This window comes from Fundulus heteroclitus, chromosome 3 (assembly GCF_011125445.2).
Source record: "Fundulus heteroclitus isolate FHET01 chromosome 3, MU-UCD_Fhet_4.1, whole genome shotgun sequence".
NCBI lineage: Eukaryota > Metazoa > Chordata > Actinopteri > Cyprinodontiformes > Fundulidae > Fundulus > Fundulus heteroclitus.
In genome coordinates, this window is record NC_046363.1 from 41,031,881 (window position 1) to 41,055,843 (window position 23,963).

At 37.3% G+C, this 23,963-nt stretch overlaps 3 protein-coding genes across 5 annotated transcripts in view; 1 reads left to right on the forward strand and 2 right to left on the reverse strand.

The window, feature by feature from the left end:
* The window catches only part of atg5 (ATG5 autophagy related 5 homolog (S. cerevisiae)), a 50,503-nt gene extending 34,194 nt beyond the window's left edge, over positions 1-16,309 (reverse strand). The window contains exons 1-6 of one of the 2 annotated variants that reach the window (XM_012877608.3): positions 16,189-16,309; positions 15,634-15,827; positions 12,701-12,828; positions 11,316-11,394; positions 10,676-10,838; positions 6,165-6,259 (exon numbers count right to left, since the gene is read on the reverse strand). In XM_012877608.3, the coding sequence (XP_012733062.2) occupies positions 6,165-6,259; positions 10,676-10,838; positions 11,316-11,394; positions 12,701-12,828; positions 15,634-15,741 (573 nt within the window). In that variant the 5' untranslated portion in view covers positions 15,742-15,827; positions 16,189-16,309. The remainder of the gene's footprint in view (positions 1-6,164; positions 6,260-10,675; positions 10,839-11,315; positions 11,395-12,700; positions 12,829-15,633; positions 15,828-16,188) is intronic. The other variant, XM_012877614.3, reaches the window with a different exon arrangement.
* A 174-nt stretch (positions 16,310-16,483) lies between these two features.
* On the forward strand, positions 16,484-19,970 carry dctn3 (dynactin 3 (p22)). The gene is made up of 7 exons (XM_036135400.1): positions 16,484-16,651; positions 17,456-17,540; positions 18,554-18,640; positions 18,764-18,847; positions 19,102-19,160; positions 19,247-19,306; positions 19,562-19,970. The coding sequence occupies exons 1-7, from the start codon at positions 16,550-16,552 to the stop codon at positions 19,646-19,648; spliced, it is 564 nt and encodes a 187-aa protein (XP_035991293.1). The 5' UTR covers positions 16,484-16,549; the 3' UTR covers positions 19,649-19,970.
* A 192-nt stretch (positions 19,971-20,162) lies between these two features.
* LOC118562681 (lecithin retinol acyltransferase-like) lies at positions 20,163-23,737 on the reverse strand. Of its 2 annotated transcripts, none has more exons than XM_036135399.1 (5): positions 23,509-23,737; positions 22,187-22,661; positions 21,923-22,055; positions 21,603-21,847; positions 20,163-20,446 (listed from the first exon to the last, which is right to left on the reverse strand). In XM_036135399.1, the coding sequence occupies exons 2-5, from the start codon at positions 22,280-22,282 to the stop codon at positions 20,336-20,338; spliced, it is 585 nt and encodes a 194-aa protein (XP_035991292.1). In that variant the 5' UTR covers positions 22,283-22,661; positions 23,509-23,737; the 3' UTR covers positions 20,163-20,335. The 2 variants fall into 2 exon arrangements, with proteins under 2 accessions (XP_035991292.1, XP_035991291.1); XM_036135398.1 differs by lacking the exon at positions 23,509-23,737 and having other exon boundaries at positions 22,187-22,338; positions 22,424-22,684.
* Between the last annotated feature and the right edge of the window lie 226 nt (positions 23,738-23,963).

Below are 23,963 nucleotides of genomic sequence, written 5' to 3' on the forward strand. Positions count from 1 at the left end.
GGAACATTTGTGAGTCTTACAGAAATATGAAATAATTCCCAATATACGTGGTTTATTTTTACATTTAACAATTTTTATTTAACAAAACGCCATGAGTATATAAATTTAAATGTACTGAGACTAAAGCAAATGTCAAGATTCCTTTTTTGTCTGCACCAACTTGGCCAATAAAGTTTTGTTTTTTTAGAGCTAAAATAGTAAAGTGGGACTTATTTAATACAGAAAACCCACCTGTTTACAGTTGCTTTGACCCATAATAATAGGAACACTTTCCAACTTATTAAATGTGTATTGTTGTTTTCACCTGATAAAATTTAATGTTGGTTACTGGTCTCACAACCAGTGACTGTTTTGATGTGTTTATGATGTTTTTATGTTTTCATGATGTTAAGCAGTTTGAACCGCCTTGCTGCTGAAACTTGACTTTGTCTTATTCATGTCTCAAGAAGCTATAATATTGTTAGAACTATATTAGAAATAATGATATGTTCAGTTAATATGTGATATTATAGTGAAAGCAACATTATTGGTTGCAGTTTTGTTTTTAAACACATTAGACCCATTAACAAAGACATTTATTTATTAGAAGTTTTGTTTAAAAATAATGAAACCATGTTGTTATTACTGCTCACATGAGGGTATCTCAGCGGCTCAGTCCAAGCCAAGCCCCTCCAAGAAAAAATGTCCTCATGAGTAGTTCTTCTGAACATAATTAACTGCTTTTGTTTACATTTTACCCCAGACTTTCCAGACTGTTTGTAGTTGTAAATATTTAGCAGTTTGTAGGATCAAAACCACACTGGTTCCACAACAAGCCAGACTCATCAGGAATTATGTTGGGTTTTTTTCAGTGGATTTGTGTAAAAGACTTTGATGCTGGAATTGTCATGAAACCATTGCAGCTCATAAATGACCACAGAAACTTTCAATTAAGCCTAAAGCTGGAATGGTCTGGCCTCATTCTCCCCGCCGGCAGTGAGATGGCTTTACAGCAACAGCAAGTGCCTGCCTGAGAGGGCGTGTTGTGTTGGTTTGACTGCATGTTTCAGTCTGCCACTTTAAAGAGCTGTTTTTATGACTAAAAGCAAGAATGCGTTTTTCAAAGTGTTAAACAGTTTATGGATATTTCAAAGATGTGAAAGTTAAAACCAAAAGCATTTCAGGGTTTTGTTTTTTTTGCAAAAAACAACAACAGAGAAGTGAGTTTTGACAGTGGCTGACAGCCGTTCATCCTTAACACCCCCCCCACCCCCCAAAAAAGATTATTGTACAAAATATAAATGCAGCCATATGTGCAGACAAACAGGTTTTTATTAAAACTTGGTGTGCTCTAAGTTAGCACTCTGGGAAATTACCAACTGTCAAAGTAGATAAAGTGACGACAAACATGTCTGGTAGGAAAGTTAACACAAGTTAACACAAGCATCTTATTACTTAGAAGTCTTGTTGACTTCCTAACCTCGAAAACTATTTCTGTTCCATTAGATGACAGCTTACAGTCATTTACGGCTAGATCTATTTTCTGATTGGTTTACCATCACTCTTTATTTTAGTTTCGTGTCTATAGGCTCCTTCGGAAATATTACTGAAAAGGACTTCTTCAGTTTTGCATTAACTCATTTTCTCTTAATCCTTTAAACAAGGCCCTTATACAGTTTATGTAAAAAAAAAAAAAAGAAATCCAGATGTTTCCAGACTAAACATATCAGAGTCCTCAGGCCTTTGTGTTCATATGAAAATATTAACAATTACATCCCCCTTTAAGTTTATGGCAGATAATTCCAGCAAACAGGCTACATATATGGATCCTGAAAACAATAGAACATAAGAAGGAGGAAATAAAACAAATAGATGAAAGGACATAAGGGCTGCATCAAAAAAGATCTAATTGTTAAGGACTCTCTAGCCAAAGTAGAAGTGCGTCAGCAGTCGACATGATAAGTGTCAGTAAGGAAGGAGGTAGGAAAAGGAGCTTCCTATCATAGCTTTAGCATAGAGAGCCACTGATCTCTATTATCCACTGGAGTGCTAATAATCCGCTGTTTGAACGAGTCGCTTTGAAGCCACCAGCGGCCATATTGGTACTCCCTATTTTCCTCCAGTAATTAGGGAATATGTGCGCTACAGCATCGAATTACGACAATTTTCTGATGTTCAGGGGGGCCTAAGACTTTTAAAATGTCAAATGCCATATACTTTTATGTTATGTACTAAAAATATCAAGTACTGAGAAAGTCATGTGCTGAAATATTTTGCATGATATATATATATATATATATATATATATATATATATATATATATATATATATATATATATATATATATATATATATATATATATATATATATATTTAATATGAATAACATGTAAAATATTTCAGCACATAATTTCCTAGTACTTGATAGTTTTAGTACATCCACTGACTGTAGTATTAACTGTGAAACGTTTTCACACAGCCAGAAAACTGCTTGTTGTTGCAACCAAATCCTATGGGATTCTGTGAGAGTAGGGAGGAGCAAGATGGCAGCCAGTGACTTCAGTTTTTCTGCAAAATCAGCACTGCAGTGTATAATAGAGATCAGTGTAGAGAGGTTGAGATGTCCCTTACTGGTGCTAAGGAGGAGCCATAAGACATCCCACATTCCTTTGCGTGACATGAAACAAAAAAGCACAGCCCACATCACGGATATTAATGAAATTGTCCAGACAGAAGAGATACGATAGATGGTGTAACAGTCTATGCAACGCCAACGTTTTAAAGCAAAGGAAGCAATGAAATCTCCAGCTGTGATCTGTGATGTGATTAAATATAACGTGTTTATACTAACTATGACATCCAAACTGGTTATTTGATTACTATTATGTTGTACACCTCATTTATATTGCACATACATTTGTCTAATTTGCGTTTTTTTGTAGTTCGTTTTCAGAAGGGTCGTTCATGAGCTTTTCTGTGGCGTAATGACGTCGGAGTTAAATGCTGCAGGAAATCGGCACAGCAGTCTCAAGCTCTTATCTTACAAACGATAGAGTTCTTACTGTCGACCTCATGAAAGGTTAAAGAACAGGAGCTAGGAACTCTAATTAGAACATTTCGGATGCAGCCAAGGAGTAAAGGACACTAGAAAGGAAGGAAGGAGGGAGGTAGATGCAATGGGGGGAAAAAAACTAATAACACAAAAGGGACAATTAAAGGGGCCTAGTCACAAATTTTGACTCATACATCCATTCATTTTCAAATAAAACAATAAAGGCAAAGTGTTCATCCTGATAGTGTTTTTTTCGTCCTTTTTGAGCCTGAAAGGATTTTGCACCGAGCACGATCAGCAGACACTAACATTGTTGTGCAATCTGCCGGCAGGACCACAGAAATATGAGTAAACAAGATGGCGAGAAGTGACATAGCTCCTGTAAGAGCCAGTAGATCGTTATGCATACCTCGCAGTAAAGTGGCAGCTCGGCGTGGCCGAAGACCAACGAGATCTAAAGGGTTAGCGTTATCTGACCTCTTTGTTTTCACACCGCCACTGACTGCTGCTGACTCGCTCGCCGGCATTACTTCTCCTTGTTTACTCGTTGCCCGCATGGCCAATATTGTACTTACGGTCATGTGGTCTGTTAACGGTAAATGTACACAACAATGCTTCATTTACAAACAAATAGAGCAAAAACAAAGTATAAAACACAGAAATCAGGACATCAGGGTCTATTTCTCTCACTCTGCTGAGTTCTCCTACTGTTCTCCAATTTGCGTTGCTTGTTGTTATTTCAGCTTTTAACTTTTTGTTCTCTGTCATTTTTCTTTTCATAGAAGGTACACCTGGTCTGGCGTTCTGTTAGCTGTGACATCATCCAGGGGAGGCAAATTATCCTCTATTACCATCTAACATAGAAAGTACTCCTGGGTCAATGTGAGCTTCTGAGCTTTCTGTGTCTCTGCTCTGTCTTCTCTAAGCCCCAGTGGGTGGAGGCAGATGAGCGTTCACACTGAGCCTGGTTCTGGTTCTGCTGGAGGTTCTCCTCCCTGTTAAAGGGGAGTTTTCCTCTCCACTGTCGCTTCATGCATGCTCAGTATGAGGGATTGCTGCAAAGCCATCAACAATGCAGACGACTGTCTACTGTGGCTCTACGCTCTTTCAGGAGGAGTGAATGCTGCTTGGAGAGACTTGATGCAACCTGCTGGGTTTCCTTAGAGAGGAAACTTTCTGACCAATCTGTATAATCCGATTGAATTTGACTTTGTAAAGAGCCTTGAGATGACATGTATTATGAATTGGCGCTATATAAATAATATTGAATTGAATTGAATTGAGAATAAAATACAATAAGCCAATAGGGCGAGATCATTTAATAGGAAAACCTTTGTATACAACCACAGTGAGATACTAAAGTAGAAATTCGTAAAGTCATAGTACTCGACCAGGCCCCTTTAAGAACAGAAAGAGAAGGGTAGCAAGACCCAGTGAAGGGGAGGGGGGGGGACGCAAGAGCAAAATGATAGAATGAAGGAGGGAAACCTTTAGACTTTGGGATATGAAAAGTCTGGAAATACACATACTTTTCTGTAAATTTATTTTTTCCGTGTACTTCCAGACCAAGAAAATACAGAAATCTAACTCCATTCTTTTCAAAAGTGCGTAAGATCCCCGTTTCAAATATTAGAAAAACCTTGAGGTTGCACAATTAATTTTAACTCCTGTTTTGCTCCACACTCAAAGACTCAAAGAGCATTTTCCCTGCAGTCTGGCTTGCAGCAGGCTAATGTTTTCCATCCAACAATCATCCTCTTATTCATCCCGCCGTCTTCTTGCTTGTCGTCCAAGGGGACTTTTTACCTGAGTCAGGATAAAGCTACTAATGCTTGGTGGAAACACCCGACCTAAAGCTGCCTGTCTGCTTCTGCCTTTTCTTCCCAGACTCAACCCTGAAGCCCACATACTGCCTCAACTCGGGGCAATAAAACTGCAGCCAACAATGGTTGTCACAGGTATCAAATGTAGCAAAAAAACTCTTTCAAAAAAGAAATAAATGTGTCTCTGGCATAGGGGGCTTTCACCATTTAGATGTTGAATAAATCAAAAGTCACAAGTATGGACATGTAAAAGCTTGTTGGAGTCAGTAATCAGAAAGTATAATAAAGGCCTTTTATTGTATGTAAAGAGCAATGAATCATTTCATAACTGAAAAAAAAAACCTGAGTAAGCACTGAGTTACTTAATCATGGTTGTGGATTACAAAAAGTGGCATAAAACAAATTATTCCCGTTTACTGGAAATACGAATCTGAGAAGAACCGGATCTCAGACGTTCCAGGTGCAAATTTGAGGACCGACGGATGAAACATCACATTTTACTGTCATAACTATTCATAAGCTCGGTAACCTGTGCTGTAAGGATGATAACTTTCATCAACAAATAGAAAACTATTTCCATCTTGTTCCTTTGAACCTGGAATTCTGGAAATTAAAAATAGAAAAAAGGAATTTGGAAAATAAATAACAAAATAAATAATAATATTACTAAGCCTTATTTGGACTGTTGGACTGCAGGGCTTGCTACTTGGACCCTTAACACGGCTAATTATCTAACTAATGTCGGCTTGTAAGCCTTTGTTAAGAAGTCATTCCAGACTTAAAAAGATGTTTCTTTTTGTTCCTTCAGCTGTCTTTTCACTTTAAATTTGATTGCATTGCCTGAACATTACATCTCACTCAAAATCTTATTTCAATTTTGATGCCATAAGTAGATGAATATAAATATCTGTGCACTGAGAGCATGTAAAACCAAAGTCAAATCCCTTGCTTGTGTGAACCAACTTGGCCAATGAAGTGGATTAATTTTCTTAAATACTCAACTGGGATTTAACACATACTGTCAAACAAATGTTTCACATACCGAGGGTCTCTCTAGAAATGTAGGTAAATGGTGGATAAAACCCAATGAGACAAATTAGTCAGAGACGGAGAAGTTTTGCTGCTGAAACTAACCTGACAGATTCAACACAGCCCTCTGGCTCCATCTAACGGCACAGACAGGTATTACAACAGCAGTTCTACATCTATTACTCAAAGCTTTTTTACAGCATATTAACAGTTGGTGTATTGTTGCTCAGTTTTCTTTTAGTTTTAGCTTAGGATTGTTTTAATAAGATGCGTTTCTTACCTGGTATATCCTGAAGGGGATGTACCTAAAGCCTCCATCCTCGGTGGGATATTCCATCAGCTTCCGGTTCATTGCCCAGAACTGGTCGAATTTATCTGGAGTAAGATAAAAAAAAAATAAAAAATGCTCAAACTGATGAGCATCTGTAAAATCACACCACAGCCTTCAGCAAAATGAAGCTACTGATGCTGGTTGGGAACTCCCAACCTAAAGCTAAAACATGTCTTCATTGGGAGCAAAGTGGAACCAAACTCTTATTTCTTTTGTCAAAAACTTGGTAATTAAAGCTGATTCTGATTCTTTTCTCCTCAAAGTCGACCCTGAAGCTCATCGACTGCCTCAACTCAAATGTAAATTTGCACCAAAATGGGACGTTTTTATTTCTGAGATGCACTGTTTAAATAAAAAGGTTAGTGACTATAAGAGCCAGTAGACCGTCATTTAGTCTACTGCATAAATAATATCCTGCTGTTGATCATTTAAAGATATCTGTAAATTTCCTTGAACTACTTTAAGCATTCTTTAAGCCACTTAAGGTTTTACTAATAAAGCTTTCACAGATCACAAATTTGGTATGAAAGAAATAATCCTTGGCTCTCCGTACAATTATCCAGTCCATCTTTCATCGCTAAATATTTTTGATTACAGACGATCAAATAAAGTCCTTAAAAACCCTGAAATATCACTTTACTAGGAATCAGAGGCGAACTTCGTGTCTACAGGCTGAAATAGAAAAGCGATGACACAGTCATTTTTGTGCTTTTACAAACATATTAAAAGATTAAATTATGAGTGATCGTGGATTTTAAAGAATCTATAGGCAATAAAGGGCATGTGTGATTAGTTTAGCTCAAGATTGAACAGTGACAGTAACTGAGGCTGTGAAGCTAAAATCAGACGCTACTTTGCTGATAGCTGGAGTACGGCAATAGTTTCTTACTTTCTTCTCTGTCACCTTTTTTTTTTTTTTTTTTTTATATATATATATATACAGAATCTGACATGCTGAAACCATTTTTTTAAAAAAGTGTTTCTTCAGGGCTAATTTAGTTTAGATCTCCACTGCAAATAAAACGTTCTGATAATACTGTGAAATATCGGTGGTGCAAACTGAGTAGGGAACAAAGGATGTTGGGGATTGGCCTTTCTGCTGGTGGGGCTACTTTAAAGAAAAAAAAAACCAAAAAAAAGTAAAGAGGAAAGCGAGACTTCAGAAAGCATATGCTACTTTCAAACCGTCCATTTAAACGTTCTGGTTTTGGTCGTCTTGGATGAAAGTTAAAGACCTCTCTGTTTCAATTCTCTTTTGGATATGAGAGTTGAAGTTTAGAACCAGTTTCATATCTCACTTTCTTGCACAAGGCAAATCTTCCTGGATAAGTTAAAACCTGTCACACTTATTTTTAAATAAGTGTTTGTTAAATGCTTTATATCCTCAAAACACCTCAGAGTTAGTCAGTGTCTCCTCTGTGTGCTATTTTTTGTATCTTCCTTGTTTTATTAAGATTTGTGACGCACTTCTTGCTCATTCTTTAAGTTTCAGGGAAACGTGGAAGAGAGATAAGCAGCTGTATCAATGTCGGTTTGAGGTCCTGAGGTTTTCTTTTTCACAAAGCTGCCCTAAACATTTCCACTGCCACTCGCTCTCAGCAGCTCTGACGGTTACGGACGAAAAACGCATCGCCGAGAGACGCCAGGAATCGTTTCTGGTGTTTTCTGAAACCTTTTTGCATGACAAAGTGCTACTTTGGAGGTAGTGCAACGCTTGTCTGCTCTGAATTAGTTATATGGAGAAGTAGCCTTGGATTAACCTTTGTGTTGGTTTGTCAAGAAATAAGCTCAGGCAATTCATACAAACACAAAAATATCATCGTAATTGGAGGAAAAGTTATAGATGATTATTAATGTTTTTTGAATACAGTGATAAAAATTGAATTTATTTGCTCTGGTATCCATGCTAAATGTAACTCAGGGCCCCAGACTAACTTTCTGCTTGTTGCACTGGTGTGCATTAATTATTCAATTAAGGTGAATCCAATTTTCTTTACTTTGGTGCCACAATATTACAGTGGCCAGCAAAAGTATTCACCCACTTTGCATTTTTCATGTTTTTTTTGCCTCACAACCTGGAAATAAAATGGATTGTAATGTTTTTTTTCTGGCCATTCCTCCATAACGCCCAGCTTATTGTGGTCCTATGGACGGATACTTCAGTCTCTGCTGTTAAACTCCTTTGGTGTTACCTCTGGTCTACAATGAGGTGAAAAAGTGTTTGCCCCATTCCTGATTTCTCATGTTTTTGCATGCTTGTTGCACTTAAGTGTTCCCGAACATTAATTTTTTTTTTTTTATATTAAAAAAAACAACAATAAAAACAACACAATTAAACAGGTCAGTTCAGTTTTTAAATGAAGGTTTTTGTGAAATGACTTCAGATGAAGTCTTGTGAATTGGTGCTATATAAATAAAATTGAATCGAGAAGGAATTCTGCATTGCTATTACAATTTAATTCTTATGAAATAAAGACTGTAATTTACAAATGGCATGTATTTATTAAGTGTTGAGCCTGATTTAAATCAGATTAATTTAGATGTTAACTATATCCATTAGGCTTGGGTAATATATCGATTTATTCGATTAATTTGAATTTACAATTCATTAACATAAAATTTTTGGAAATGAAGGTTTTTATTATTATGGGGTGGATCCAAACCTACACGGCCCTGTGTGACAAAGGGATTGCTCCCTCTGTTAAAACATAACTTAACTGTGACCTTGGTTCATCTTTTCTGGCCACACCCAGGCCTGATTACTGCCACATATGTTCTCAATCAAGAAATCACTTAAATAGGACCTGCCTGACAAAGTGAAGTACACCAAAAGATCCTCAAACGAAAAGAATCAGGAAGAAATGAGAAAGGAAGTAAGTAAGATCTATCAGCCCGGAAAGGGGCTACAAAGCCATTTCTGAAGCTTTGGTACTCCAGCGATCCACAGTGAGAGTGAGAGCCATTATCCACTGTTGGTGAAAACAAGAAACAGTGGTGAACCTTTCCAGGAGAGACCAGCTGACCAAAAACAAGCCAAGAGCGCAGCAACAACTCATCTAAGAGGTCACAAACGACCCAGAACAACATCCAAAGCACTGCAGGCCTCGCGTGCCTCAGTTAAGGTCAGACTTCATGTCTCCACAATAACAAGGAGATTGGGCAAAAAGAGTCTGCATGGTAGAGGTCCAAGACCCAAAAAACACTGCTGGGCTAAAAGAACATTAAGGCTCGTCTCAGTTTTTCCAGAACACATCTTGAGGATCTTACCAACAGTAAAATCTGGCCTGTGGTTGTTTTGCTGCTGCAGGACCTGGAAGCCATGAAATCTGCTGTCTACCAAAAATAAATCCTGAAGGAGAAAGTCTGGTCTTCTGTTCATGGCCTCAAGCTGAAAACAACTTGGTTTGTGCAGCAGGACAATGATCCAAAGCTCACCAGCAAGTCCACCTCTGAATGGCTGAAGAAAACCAAAAGGAAGACTTTGGAGTGGCCTAGTCAAAGTCCTGACCTGAATCCTGCTGAGATGCTGTGGCATGACCTTAAAAAGGTTGTTCATGCTGGAAAACCCTCCAATGTGGCTGAATTACTGCAACTCTGCAAAGATGCGAGGCCAAAACTCCTCCAGAGCGCTGGAAAAGAGACACTGCAAGTTATCGCAAACGTTTGACTGCAGTTGTTGCTGCTAAGGGCGACTCAAGCAGTTATTAGGTTTGGGGACGATCCATTTTTCACACAGGTTCGGATTTCTTTTCTTCCTTAATAATAAAAACCTTCATTTAAAAACTGCATTTTTTCTTTATGTTGTCTCTGTCTAATACTTTAATTAGTTTGTTGTTCTGAAAGACTTAATCATGACAAACATGCAGAAATAAGAAATCAGGAAGACAGCAAACACTTTAACACCACCATGTGCTGCCACTCAGTCAGTTTTAGTGGGCGGGCCTCTCTTGGCAGGTTTGTTGTAGCACCATGTGCTTTTCCATATGAAGATGATGGATTAGATGGTAAAACGTTAGACAAGCCAGACCATTCTTGCTAAATGTTAAAGTGAATGGAGGCAGCAGGTGGAGGCTGAGGAATAACGCTGTAAACTGTTTTTTTTTTCTCTGTGTTGTGTAGACAGAAAATTAAAAACATCCATGTCTTTGCATGAAAAATGTGTGTGACCAACAAAAAAAAAAAACCCCGTCTACGATCACCTTCAGATCTACTTAGATGTCCAGACTTGCCTGTGAAATCACCACACAATTAAAACGACTGAATCTTTCATGTGTTTTCCAGATGTTAATACACAGATAACACCAAACGGCGCGGGTTTCCGCCAACAGGCCTGTAGGTGGATTAGTTGCAGAATTACAACATGTGTGGATCTGCGCGTCAAACAGTAAACGTGCGACTACTGGACTGAATGTCACTTCCCTCGCAGCTGCCTGTGGTCTCCATGTACACATGCTTCTCACCGTTCTGCAGGCCCATCCACAGCTGCTTGTGGTCCTTTTTCTGCATGTCATTGATAACTTGGCTCTTGTGCTTGAGGGCGTCCGCCTCCTTGATGCTGGACATGAAGTGAGCCTCGACCACGGAGTTTGACGAGCAGTGCAGCAGGTCCCCGTCTGGAAAATTCTGACAAACATTCACAAACACGTTTTTTTTATTAAGAGCCGTATTACAACGGCATAAAAAGATGAACGCCACACCAAAATGGAAAATATATTCTTAAGCAAAAGTTGAATTTTAAACATCAAATGTTGTTTTATCCTACTATAAAAAAATTATAATGCGCACAACCATTTTTATGTACTTTTAAATATACTTTCTTTTCGCATAATTGCTTATATTCTGTTTTTGCATACATTTTCTGGCACCAATAGAAAACTCTAGGTAACATATTTGGCTGTGGGATCCATGTAAATCCCAGAATTCTAGTTTTTTTTTTAGCTGAACATCAATTTTGACCAATATATAGAGTGACAGTGGTCATAATGTTATGACTAATTGGTCGCCAGTGCTGCGCTGATGCACTTCTTCTTTGCCAATGGGATGTAATGGGCGAACATTTCCTCTGTCCTGTATTGGATCGACATTCTGATTGGCTCTTACCTTAAAGTGCACGGTGATGGTCCAGGGTAAAACTGTATTAGAGGCATGAAAATCAAACAGAACCCCGATAGGATAATGCCTGGAATAAAAAAAAAAATACAAAAAGACAGGAGAATCTATAATTAGTATTAATTGGTTTAAATTTACAGTGACCGGTAACTCTGTCTAGAAAAAAAAAAACTAGATACCACCCACCGGTGTACTTGTTTTACTTTTATCCTAAATTGTTTTTGGGAATATTTCGTCTGACAAAAAAAATTCTCGTTTAAGATGTTGACAAATAGTTTACTAAAAAAAATAATAAAAAATATTTGTTCTTTTATGCTGGAGAATGTAGAGAAGAAACCTACAATGTTTTATCAGTTGTAGCAGATGGCCGTTCAAACTGAGCCTGGTTCTGCTGGAGGTTTCTTCCTGTTAAAGGTGAGTTTTCCTCTCCACTGTCGCTACGTGCATGCTTGGTATGAGGGATTGCTGCAAAGATGACACAATGCTGTCCACTGTAGGGCCACATGCTACTCATGGAGGAGTGAATGCTGCAAGTCAATGACTGGATGCAGTCTGCTGGATATCCTTAGATAGAGATTTTTTTTATCAATTTAAATAAAAAAACTGAACTTGACCGCATGGTTTGAGAACCAGGATAATTTTAGCATGCATATAAACTTTTTACAGACTTTTAACAGACTTTTAATCCGTCTGTATGAATGGATTGAACTGACTTTTTCTTTTTCAAGGCACTTTTTCAAGTGCCTTGAGTCAATATTTGTTGTGAATTAGCACAAGATAAATAAACTGAATTGAATTATCAATTTAATCTTTAAGCAAAAGTGACAGTAAATCACCATAATTAAGTTTATAAATAAAATGTAATCACGTTTTTGGCATTTTTACACCGTGGCCGTTTGTTGAGCAACAGCGCCACCTTGTGGCTCAAAGTCGTCACTACATTCTGTTAAAAGGTTATCACATTAAAATACGTCAGAAGGAGTCAAGAAAGTTATTAAATCTGACAATAATAATGCAGATTCTGATTTATAAAACATTGTAAATGTCTCTTTTAACATGTATTTCAACTATCAACATTTAGTGAGAAGATAAAATAAATAAAACATGTACACCAGATAACAAACCCTTACCAATGAGTAGAAATCAGCTCTCTCCACCACAGAATTACTCTGATAAAATCTTACATGCATAAAAACACTGAATACCCAATAACACAATATTTTATACCATTTTATTTCATATAGCCCACTCACTATCAACACCAGCCAGAGCTGTAGGTTCTGGTATATAGTCCTTTAGCCAATGAGCATCTTTTTCATCAGTCAGACTACAGGTGTAATGATTTAGGTGACGTTAGAACACAACTACTTTCGTACCATTTGAGCGGCGTTCCTTCGTACTCGAACCACATCTCCTCCACGTCCTCTGCCCGCATCACTTTGAGGAAGTGTTTTTTGACCTTGTCTGTGACAACCGGCAGGTAGCTGACCCTGGGTAGCAGCAGCTGACAACGTTAGCAGGACAGAGAAAGAAACGCATTAATAACTCCATCAGAGCTGAAGTAATGATTCAAAGCAATCTCAGAAAGCACGTCTAAGATTCCACAATCAGGCATTTTCTGGTCAATATCTGTTTCCTGTCTTCATGGAGGTATAACCATCTTATTTTCTCTTTTCTGATATAAAATTAAGGAATTATTAGATTATTCCCATTTATGCATGTGGTGCTGATTTTTATCAAACTCAAATGAGGACATCAAAGTGCCGGCTGTGGGCAGATGCCTCATTAATACCTCAGAAATGGTTTGGAGCTCTAGGTTTTGATGTTTTTAATCAACAAGTCAAAAAAATCTTGTTTTTTAATATCACAGTATTAGGTTACTACAGTTACTAGCAAAAGTATTCCATCCCTTGGCTTTTTACCTTTTTTAACAATCCAAGATGTAATTTGTCATTTTAATCTTATTTTATGCCATTGGGTAATAAAAAAAAAAAACTAAATCTTTGACGTTCCCTCAGAGAACCATCGGGTCCACCATCTTTAAATTTGACTAATTCTAATCTCTGTTTCAATTTATTGGTACAGCTCTCTTTAAAATGTAGATACTTCTACTGCGAAAATTCTAGTTAGATAGTTGTAGCTTATATTCACACTGAGCCTGGTTCTGGTTCTGCTGGAGGTTTGTTCCTGCTAAAGAGGAGTTTTCCTCTCCACTGTCACTACATGCATGGTTGGTACGAGGGATTGCTGCAAAGTCAACGACACAAAGCAAGCGACTGACCACTGTGGCTACATGTTCATCCAGGAGTGAATGCTGTTTGTCAAAGATTTGATCTGCTGGGTTTCCTTAGCGAGGAAACTTTTGACCAACCTGTCTGGACTAAAATGACTTTGTGAAATGACTTCAGATGAAGTCTTGTGAATTGGTGCTATATAAATAAAATGATTTGAATCGAGAAGGAATTCTGCATTTCTTTTACCATTTAATTCTTATGAAATAAAGACTGTAATTTACAAACGGCATGTATTCATTAAGTGTCGAGCCTGATTTAAATCAGATTCATTTAGATGTTAGCTATATCCATTAGGCTTGGGTAATAAATCGATTTAATCAATTAATTTGAATTTACAATTCATTAACATTAAATTTTCTTTTGCCAATACACTTATTGGGCTTCCACGTAGACAATAGCAGCAATGCTGAATATATGTTTAGGAAAATGCATTGTTCAAATATTGTAAAGTAGAAACTTTTTAACCATAATACAATACACTTGAATTTATTAATTTACTTTTAATGTTAGTTTGAAGTTACAGAAGTGAAGTGAAGCCTGTTCTTAGCTCATTGTGTAAAACCACTAGCAGCAAACATTTTGTTATATCTTCATTGTTTACAGGGGCAGGGCCGCCATCTTGTTTTACAAGCATGTTTCACCGGTTGTTGCACTTTAAATTCAGTTTTTTTTTTTTTTTACTGAAATGGAGGGGTAAACTTGATTAAATTGGATTTGGTAAAATTAAATCAGAGATTTTATTTTTAAGCCAGATCACCCAGCCCTAATTTCCATAATTAAATCTAATTAAAACAAGATGAAGTAAAATTGCTTTTGCCTGTTGTCTCTTAAGATGCTCATGTATGATGGTTTGATGGTGAAGCAACTGTTTTGTTCATCATGTTTGTTTCGAAACTTTAGCTCATATTGGGCCAACCCAATAACTGGGGCTGAGCTCGGCTAACATGTAGCCCACACAAACACGTGCAGCGAGGACAGCAACCAGCTTTTACACATATACACCAATTTGGAGGAAAACTGTTGAAACTAGTTCAGGATAATAAAAATAAGAGAACTTCAGAAAGAAATACGTGTATTTTGCATTAACAGTACACTTTAGAACAAAAGTCTTTGCTTCTATGGCTTTACAGAAGAGTAGATTACATCACAAGACTGTGTTTTACTATTTTTTGTGTCAAAATAAATTCTGAGGGATTCTTAGGATCAAAAATATTTCATAACAGTATTTAGCCTGATGAGTTTGTTTGAGCATCCAATAAAAACAGGGGCAACAAATTTAAGGTGCAACAGGTGTGGGTTTCGGAAACCCTAGAGAGATGGAGATTTGCCCTGAAGAGGACAGGCATGAAGGTTAGCCAGAGCAAGACAGAATACACGTGTGTGAATGAGAGAGACCCAAGTGGAGCCGTGAGGTTACATGGAGCAGAGATAAATATATGGAGGTTCTCCTTGGGAGTGATGAGGATGGATAGGATCAGGAATGAGAAAATCAGCAGAACAGCTCATGTTATTGGAGATAAAGCTGGAGAGGCCAAAATGAGGAGGGATTGTGAGTACATCAGTAAAAGGATCATGAGGCTGGAACTGCCAGGCAGGAGGCCTAGAGGAAGACCCAAGATGAGATTTATGGCAAGAATAAAAGAGGACATGAAAGTAGTTGGTGTGAGAGAAGAAAATGCAGAAGATAGGATTAGATGGAGACAGATGACTCACTGTGTCGACACATGAGAGGGAAAAGCTAAAACTATAATAATAATCAGAAAAAGATGTGTACATAATAATAATAATAATAATAATAATAATAATAATAATAATAATAATAATAAAAATAATAATAATACAGGGTTTCTCACAGAAAAGTAGGTAATCCTGGCGGCAGGTGTCGTTGCGGGAGGTAAATCTAATAAATATTAAGCACCTGTTGGCGAAACAGGCTGCCTAAGATGCAAAGGACACCCAACCTAAAAATGCTGGCTGTAGTTTTTTTAGTTTTAGAGAGAAACTGCTGTGCTTACATAGTATGCTTCTGCTTCTCTCTCGGTCACCTCGTCCGGGTTCAGAGTGAAGCAGGTGGGAATCCGGCCGAACCAGACATCTCTCAATACGTCCTTGTCATCTGCCATGGTGCTGCTGTTGCTCTTCCCAGTAGGACATAAAGAACAAGGCCCCCCAGCGCAGAGGTGGACCCGGAAAAACGCACAGCTTCCTGCTGTCATAAACAGAACAGAAAGCATGGTACAAAAGCTTCCTAAATCACATTTTCATAAGAGCATTGCTCCAAATCCCAACTCCCACCTGTGCTCTAATATATTAAACTCTCGTGGTAGTTATTACAAACTCATACAGAAGAAAACCTACATGCTGGGTTTCCAAACTAACTCCACGCCTGTCAAAACTACAGGCTTACTGACGTTAGCTTCTATGCTAAGTAGGCTAACTTAGCTTGAGGAAATTCAACAAAGAACGGGTTAGCAAACTAGTGTGTTTTCTGTCAGGGCACTGTTCGGATATCCGCAAACCCGACATTTATTGTGGATAACAAAATACAGTGTTACATGAGAAAACCTTACTTTTTTGTCGATGTTTGATAGACAGTCTGAATGGAAAACCGGGCCCTACAGTGTTGTCATCCGTCTGCTGTCACCGGAAACCTTCATTTACAGCAAAACAGCGACCCCTAGCGAACACTCCAATAATTACACTAACAGTAAAATACACTCTTCTTATATTTTAAGTCAATTAAATCCGTGAGTGTCTTATTTCTTTTTATATTTTCATTACAATTTAACTTATTTGTGTTAAAACAAGTTAAAAAAAAATAAAATAAACAGGAACTGTGGCCGGGCGTTACATCATCAATATGCGACGCTACTTGTACAGTAGCTAGCGACCGTTCCGTTTCTGTTGACTTTTATCAGCTGTAGCTCCGAGATGGACCAAAAGTTGGACCCGGGCAGCCTTGAAATGCGCCTCCAGGCGTTGGAGAACCAATTATATGGCGAAAGAAGAAACAAAAGTGGAAAACCTGTCAAGGTTCGCCCGTAGTATATACCCAGAAATGTTACGGATTTAGCACAAAAAAGCACAGTAGTTAGCTATTAGCTTAGCACAAGCGATGATTCGGTGACTGAGAGCGAGTATACGCCCTTTTAGAAAAAATATATTTTTGATTATTCGGTTACAGAAATTGCGACAGACATGTAATTATATCTACAATCATTACTAAGGAAGTATATCTGTTTTTTCGGAATGAAAATCAAACGTTCCATGTAGTCTTTCTTGCTAGTTAACATGAATAAAATTAACAGTCAACCCTTGTTAGAACATCAATAATAATAATATATAGGAAGTGACTGAATAGGAAGCAGTCTTTTACATATATGCGGTAAATTCATCGTCATTAAACTATGTGACCAACAGGAATAGCTTTTGCCAGAGGGGTGGTTTATTAAGCTCATCATGTGATGTAAAAACATTTTCATCTTACAAAGAGTCATTGAGGTTTGCTGTTTTAACACTGTAACTTCCACTGAGCTGCATTTTCGTGGTTTTGTTGTGATCTGTTACAGGATTGGTAGATTCCTCCTGGAAAACCTTTATATTCCTGCCATACTAAAAAGGGCCTAATAATGCTTTTGAGTTAAAAGCAAATACTGTAACTATGGAAGACAAAATATGCAATGATTGAAAATACATTTTTTATAATAAGTCATATGCCACAGTTGCTGTTTTTTTTCTTAGATTTTGTTTTAATGTTGGTAATGGCTTCATAAATATGACAAAAAAAAGTCCTGTATTGTTTATTAAAGCTAAATATATTGGGTTTTTTTTCTGCAGTGTGCAGAAGCTTTGGTCAGAATTCAAGCAGGTTTGACCAACACGGCTAACAAGAGAGAGCGAGTAAAGATCCTCCACAAGAAGAGTGAGTCCCTCTTTAGTTTTACCCATTGATAGTTTGATTTAGCCTTTTTGAAACTCATCATACTGTTGAGGCTGCATCACATTGGAGGATTATTATTTACTATATCCAGTCTTTTTCAATGTACCATTAGGAATTCCCAGTCAACATTGGAGGAATACGTGTTTATTTTATTAATTGTTATGCGTCAACAATGTTTTTTTTTATTGGTTTCTTTTAACTGAACATTTGCCACCAAGTGTATTTTCCAGGTCTGAGTAAGTCAAGAAATCTGTATTTGATTATTCCTTTTCCCATTTTTGCCCATCTGTACATCGTTCCTTTTTTTTACAACTTTTTTAGTCCCTCCTTCCATCCATGGATCAGTTAATCTGTCCAGTCATTTAGAGTATGCTTTTAAATATGCTGAAGGATCAACTGTGACCTTTTGAAATTTGGCATTGAAAATGTTTAGGAAACCTGTAAGCATGAACACCATTCCTGTGAAATATACAAAGCGCAGTTCTTCAATGGTCACATTTCTGTAATGACTTTTGATTTCTGTAATTAAACTAGGGCTGGACGATAATTCAATAACAATATATCTCAATTGAAGGACGTATATCAATAATAGAAAGAAGTTTCAGTAAAATGTTCAGTAGAATAACAGTTTTCCTTCCTTTTGCATTCCAGCCATATAGGTTAATATTACATCATTACATCCTCCCAACCAATCACAACGCAGACCCAGGAACGTAGCCCCACCCCCTTCAAAGAGTTCAGAGAGCACGTGTTAATTATTTCTCATTTAAAAACTTGTAGTTTTGGTAAAAAGTTGATTGAATTCAGTGTTTGTCTGTTCTGTATCTAAAATAGTCAGGGCTGCACTTAAAATATATGTTTTGAATTTGTTGATAATTATCAATGTCGAATATCATTTCTATTTTATCGATCTGCTTTTTATCTATATTGTCCAGCCCTAAATTAAAGATGTTATACTTGTATTTCTAAATCTTATTCCTGATTGAATTGTACAGTTGAGGACCTGATGAAGTACCTGGACCCCCAGTTCACTGACCACATCACTCTGCCTGATGCCATGAAACTAGAGTTCATCCTTGCAGGTAAAAGGCATAAAGAGCATTGTAGAAATATGATTATAGATGACCCCCCCCCCTGTTTTTTTACTTACTGTTTCTAACGGTTTACATGATGTGCAGTTCAGCGTATTTATTCTCTCTACACAGAGGAGGACTCCTTGCGCTCTGAAGCTGCTTTGTTGGAGCAAGTTAACAGTTTGCAGCCACTTTTGGACAGCACCCATATTAGAGGTTTGAAACATACACATCATATACAACTGTATCTCTACTGTAATGGAAATAAAATCATTGTCTTATTTATTATTCATCTTTCTGCTGTCAGCAGAAGTGGGTAGAAAAAAAATCTTGCAAGTTGCTTCATTAGTGTAATATGTGAATTTCAAGTGGCTAAGCTCTGATACAAAGTTAGTGTTTTAGCTACAGTATAAACTGAGGGGACACGTTTCTGTTCTGGGATGCCTTGGTCAGCTGCCTGTTTTCCACAGATGTACCTGAACATGCAACCAAGCTGCAGCGCCTTTCACAGATTCACATCAAGCAACAGGTAGCTACCGCTCTCCGGCTTACCCTCCATCACCGTGCTGTTATAGGCTTGGTTTATGAATATTTATTTTTGTTTGTTGATTTCAGGACCAAACTGAAGCCCAGGCACAAGAAGTTAAGAAGATCTTTGAGGAATACAACAAAATGGTACCAAACACAACCTTGAATGCATTCTGTTTTATTACAAAAAAATATCATGTAAAACATTCAAAAACGCTCAAAAATATGTATATTTTTAACATTATGAATTTAATTTTGCACAGCAGACCTTATCCATCCTACAATAGTAGGATTGAAAAGGCAGAATTAAAGTCTACAAATGCATAAATAAAAATTTTTTAACTATAATTTTCCTGTTATGAAATGGATCCATCTTATAGAGAGTTAATGTCTCTTTCTTAGATGTTCCTGTTGTCCAAGCAGTTCACCCAGTGGGATGAGACGCTGAGGAAGATGGAGGAAGCCAAAGGAATCCGACCTGTTGAGTAGTTAGTCTGAAAGCTGAAAGGAGGAGGAGGAGGAGGAGGATGAAGATCACTGCACTATGATGGGAGCAGACATGATACATTATGTAGCGGATTCTACCCCAGTAGGTCAGAAGGAAGAAGGAAAAAAAAAAAGCAAAACATCAACAGCACTTCAACACATTTCTTTTTATTCCTTATTTTCTGACTCTTTATTGGTTTGCAGACCAAGAAACTAATTTCTTTTTATCACATTGAAACTTTGATGTTGCCTAAACGCTGTTAGTGACTGTTTATTACTTTTAATGCAAAGTTACTCCGTGAAATAATAAAACAACTGAACTGAAGCTTTTGAATCTTTATCCATTGTGAAGAAAAACCCCACAGAAATGATACATTTTAAAGGCCGCCGTTAATTATTATAATTATTATGTGTTTTAGCTCTCCAGTTTAACTTGAACTAAGCTCCAGCCCTTAAAACGATTTGTATTTTTGCTTCCTAAGAAGCACACAAACACTCTCAGACACCTCTTCAGTTCTTTTTTTTTTTTTTGCTTTGTTGTATCTAACTTGGCATAAGGTTCGAAGGTAATGATTAAAGTAGTTATAAATATTATTTTCATTTGTCTTCTTCAATGAGGCTGTTACAGGTTACCAAAGTATCTGGGCTGACTTCTCACGCTTCACCACAAACATGTTCACAGGAATCTTCTTAGTTATTGTGATCCTCGGGGCATTTGGATTTCTTCCTCAGGTAGTCCAGTAAATGCTTCTTGTCAAATTTGTCGTTGCCAAAGATTAGACCCTCAAAAGTCATGTTGAACTGTAAGCAAAGCAAAAAAAGCGATTATGTACTTCGTTGTCAGGTAATTACATAATAAATTGTGCGACTAATTAGAGTAACCATAGCTGTAGGGTTGTAGTTTATAGAGAATTATATTTAGTGTTTAAGATTGAACAAAAGCAAAGGCCATACATCCTAAAATTATATGGATTGTTTCTGTACATTAATTCTGATTAGAATGTACATTTATACTACACGATCATGAGGGTTAGAAATATGCTGAAAAACCTCTGATGGCTGCTATAAGTTAGCACAGGATTTTTTCCTAGAATGCAATGATTATTAAAAGCGTTATGAGAACTCATTCAGTCCGAGGTTTCTTCAGAGCCGCTGTAATCCTGACAGCTAGAGAAGATCCTCCATGCCCAAAAAGCCATCAGTGTCTCCAACAACTCTATGAAGAAACCTGCGTAAAATGAGCTACAGCAGCATATAACTTCCATTTGGCATTAATAACGAATGTTTGAATTGAATGATGTGATCTCCCTGGAAACTCCAAATAATGACGTCCATTAATGATGCTACACTGACAGGATTTTTGCTTTCGTTGTCAAGCAATATTATCACTTCCTAATGACTGAAACACCTGCCAAGTCTGGGTGTAGTCTATAAATTGGAATAATTTCTGGGGGTAACGGATCAAGGCAATACATCTGAATATAGGCAAATGAAGGTTTAGCATTTACTGGACAAAGTTTGTCCAGTAGTATCAGTAGTAATGTGTAGTATCTGGGACATGAGCATTATTATGTACAAGTGTATCTATTAGGATGAACACAAATGCTGGTTTGTGAATGTTTATTACATAATGCACCATATTATTCTTAAAAACGAGCTGCATCTGCATTTAATAATATGCTGCGCAAAATGTAATAATGCGCCAGAACATTTTACAAAATTCATTCAAGGATTTTATTATATTTTGTGTCGATTATAACATAATGTGGTTTCATACTCGCTTTATCCCTCATGGGGTCGGGAGGGGTGCTGGTGCCCAGTTCAATGGGCGAGAGGCGGGGTACAACCTGGACAGGTTGCCAGTCTGTCGCAATATATATATATATATATATATATATATATATATATATATATATATATATGTATATATATATATAAGAAAGACAGGGCTTCGTACCTGCACTGCTATCCTGACGCCGTATCGGACGTAGGTAGCGAGGTGTTCACAGTTGTTGTGAAGGCTGCCGTACACGCTGCAGCTCTCATATGTCTCAGTGATGCGTGCGATGATGTCCTCGTCGTCTCCTTTTCCGTAGGTCTCTCCTGTTAAGGGGTCGGTGTAGTCATCAAGGTAGTTGTTCACCTCCGGCTCATCGTACGTTTTTAGTTTAGCAAATATGCACGATTTACCGTGATATTTCTCTGTAGGCAAAAGACAAAAGACACAAGTTTATTAATCAAATTAAAAATCACTGCATTATTATTAAGTGTACTTACTTGATTGCTCAAATATGTCCTGCCATGCCTCTTTCCCACAGATCTGTACATCTCCCACGTAGACAGCAAAGTGTTTGTATCGAACGCCAACATTGCACCTGGTTTTATAACAAATGATGTCTCCAAATTGGAACTGTGAATAAAAAACGATCTATAGTCTCCGCAGAACATTTCGAATAAACAGAAAATGATCAAAGTGACTGAAACAAAAAACCTTTTAGATGCCTTTATAAAGTGGTAGCATTGATAAACTGGTGAACTTACTCCACTCATTTCCAGTGTTGTGATCATCAGCAGAAGGATCCTATCCACCAGGTTAGCTTCCTCATTTTTTAAGCAGTCAATGTCTGGCATGAACATGTCAGACTTGTGAAACTATCATTTAACTAAAGTTGATGATTTCACAAAGCCATTTTCTACAATAAAAAAAGGGGAAACATATTTACTGGTGAATGTTTGAGGAGAGGGAATCTAGGAAAGAAGTCGTTTCAGAGGTTTTACCTTAATTTGAAACACATGAAGTTTACTGGATCAGAGGAAATTGGCTCCTTATTCACACTTTTGAACAATATTTCTGTTTTTTCTTGACCATGTCTCCACTTCTGTCCTTCAACGATCCACAAAAGGATATCTCATCAGTTTTTAATGAGTCTGCTAAGCTCTGAGCAGACTTTCTCATGAGCAGCACGGTTTCTCTCCCTAACCGCTCTTTTCATTCACGACCAGATTATGTCGCCTCCTGCGAGATAAGTGACATTTAAAGGCAGAGGATTCAGTAAAAGGCAGACACTGACGTGTGTTGTTTGCTCTCTGTTTTTGCAGTTAAAATTAATGAGTTTTAGAACAATATGATACAAAATATCCTTTATTGTTCATAATTGGGGAAATCCTGGTGTATCAGCAGGAAAATGAAAGGTAAATGGAAGAATACAGATACACACAATGGTAAATATACAACATAAGAAACATGCTGTACAGTTATTGGTTATTAAAGATAGCATGATCAAATGAACTGTGCACCTGAGGTGGATTTTAAGAAGTATGCAAAATATGTCTGTATATTTATGCATTAAAAAACAGTTGCTCTTATAAAGATTTCAATTTTATAAGATCAGACACTGATGTCTCACTAGCTGTTAAATACTTTTTTGCTGGCAAAGACTAGCACCTCATCAATCTTGATTATGAATGAGAAATAAAGCATTCAGCACCAGTTTTATAGTAGATTTAGCTGAATGTTTACAGACTGTATCTGTGCATGTATGTATAATTATGACCCTCTACAGATTAAGGTAATAATGGGTGTAGCCAGTTACTGACCAACCAGTTATATTCGTCTTCCTTGCTTTATAATCTGTCTTTATTTTAGAAGTTAATGTCTGAGATGAAAGATAAAGATGGAATAAGTACTAGACATATAAACTAAAAAGCTTAAGCTGACACACAGACAAAGGACTGTTCTAAGAACATATTAGATCAAACAAACTCATTACATACTGAATCATTGTGCTGCCGTTCTGCTCTCAGGTGTTATTTAACACATACAGGAATATGTTTTATCCACAAAGTTCTTTCAATAATCTTACCTTCAGTAAACTATCGGACACCTGCTGAGGAAGAGGAGAACTAAAACACACCTGAACGGTGCTGCCGCTGTTTCCCAGACTCATTTGAATGAGACAGCCCTTAAAAACAAATGACTTCTTGGTTTTTGGCGTTTGGCTCTTCAGGTTCCCACTTTCTCTTCTGTACATTTTATTTTTTCGAAGCTACCTGAAGCTTTTCCTCGTTTCTGCAGCTGTGAGAAGTTCATCCTCTTGTAACGTTGGAATGGAAAAAATGTACATAGGTTCTGCTTAAACTGCCATTTTTGGAGCCATGGTCAAACCTCATGTTTGCGTGATATTTGCATAGATTTTGTCAAACTATCTGTTTGAGGAAAACCAATGAGAGACGGCACAGAGGTATGTCGGTAATTCCCTGGCAGTTATGCAAAAGCCAAATTTATTGCAGGTTGATTTAGGAGTAGGGAATGCAAACA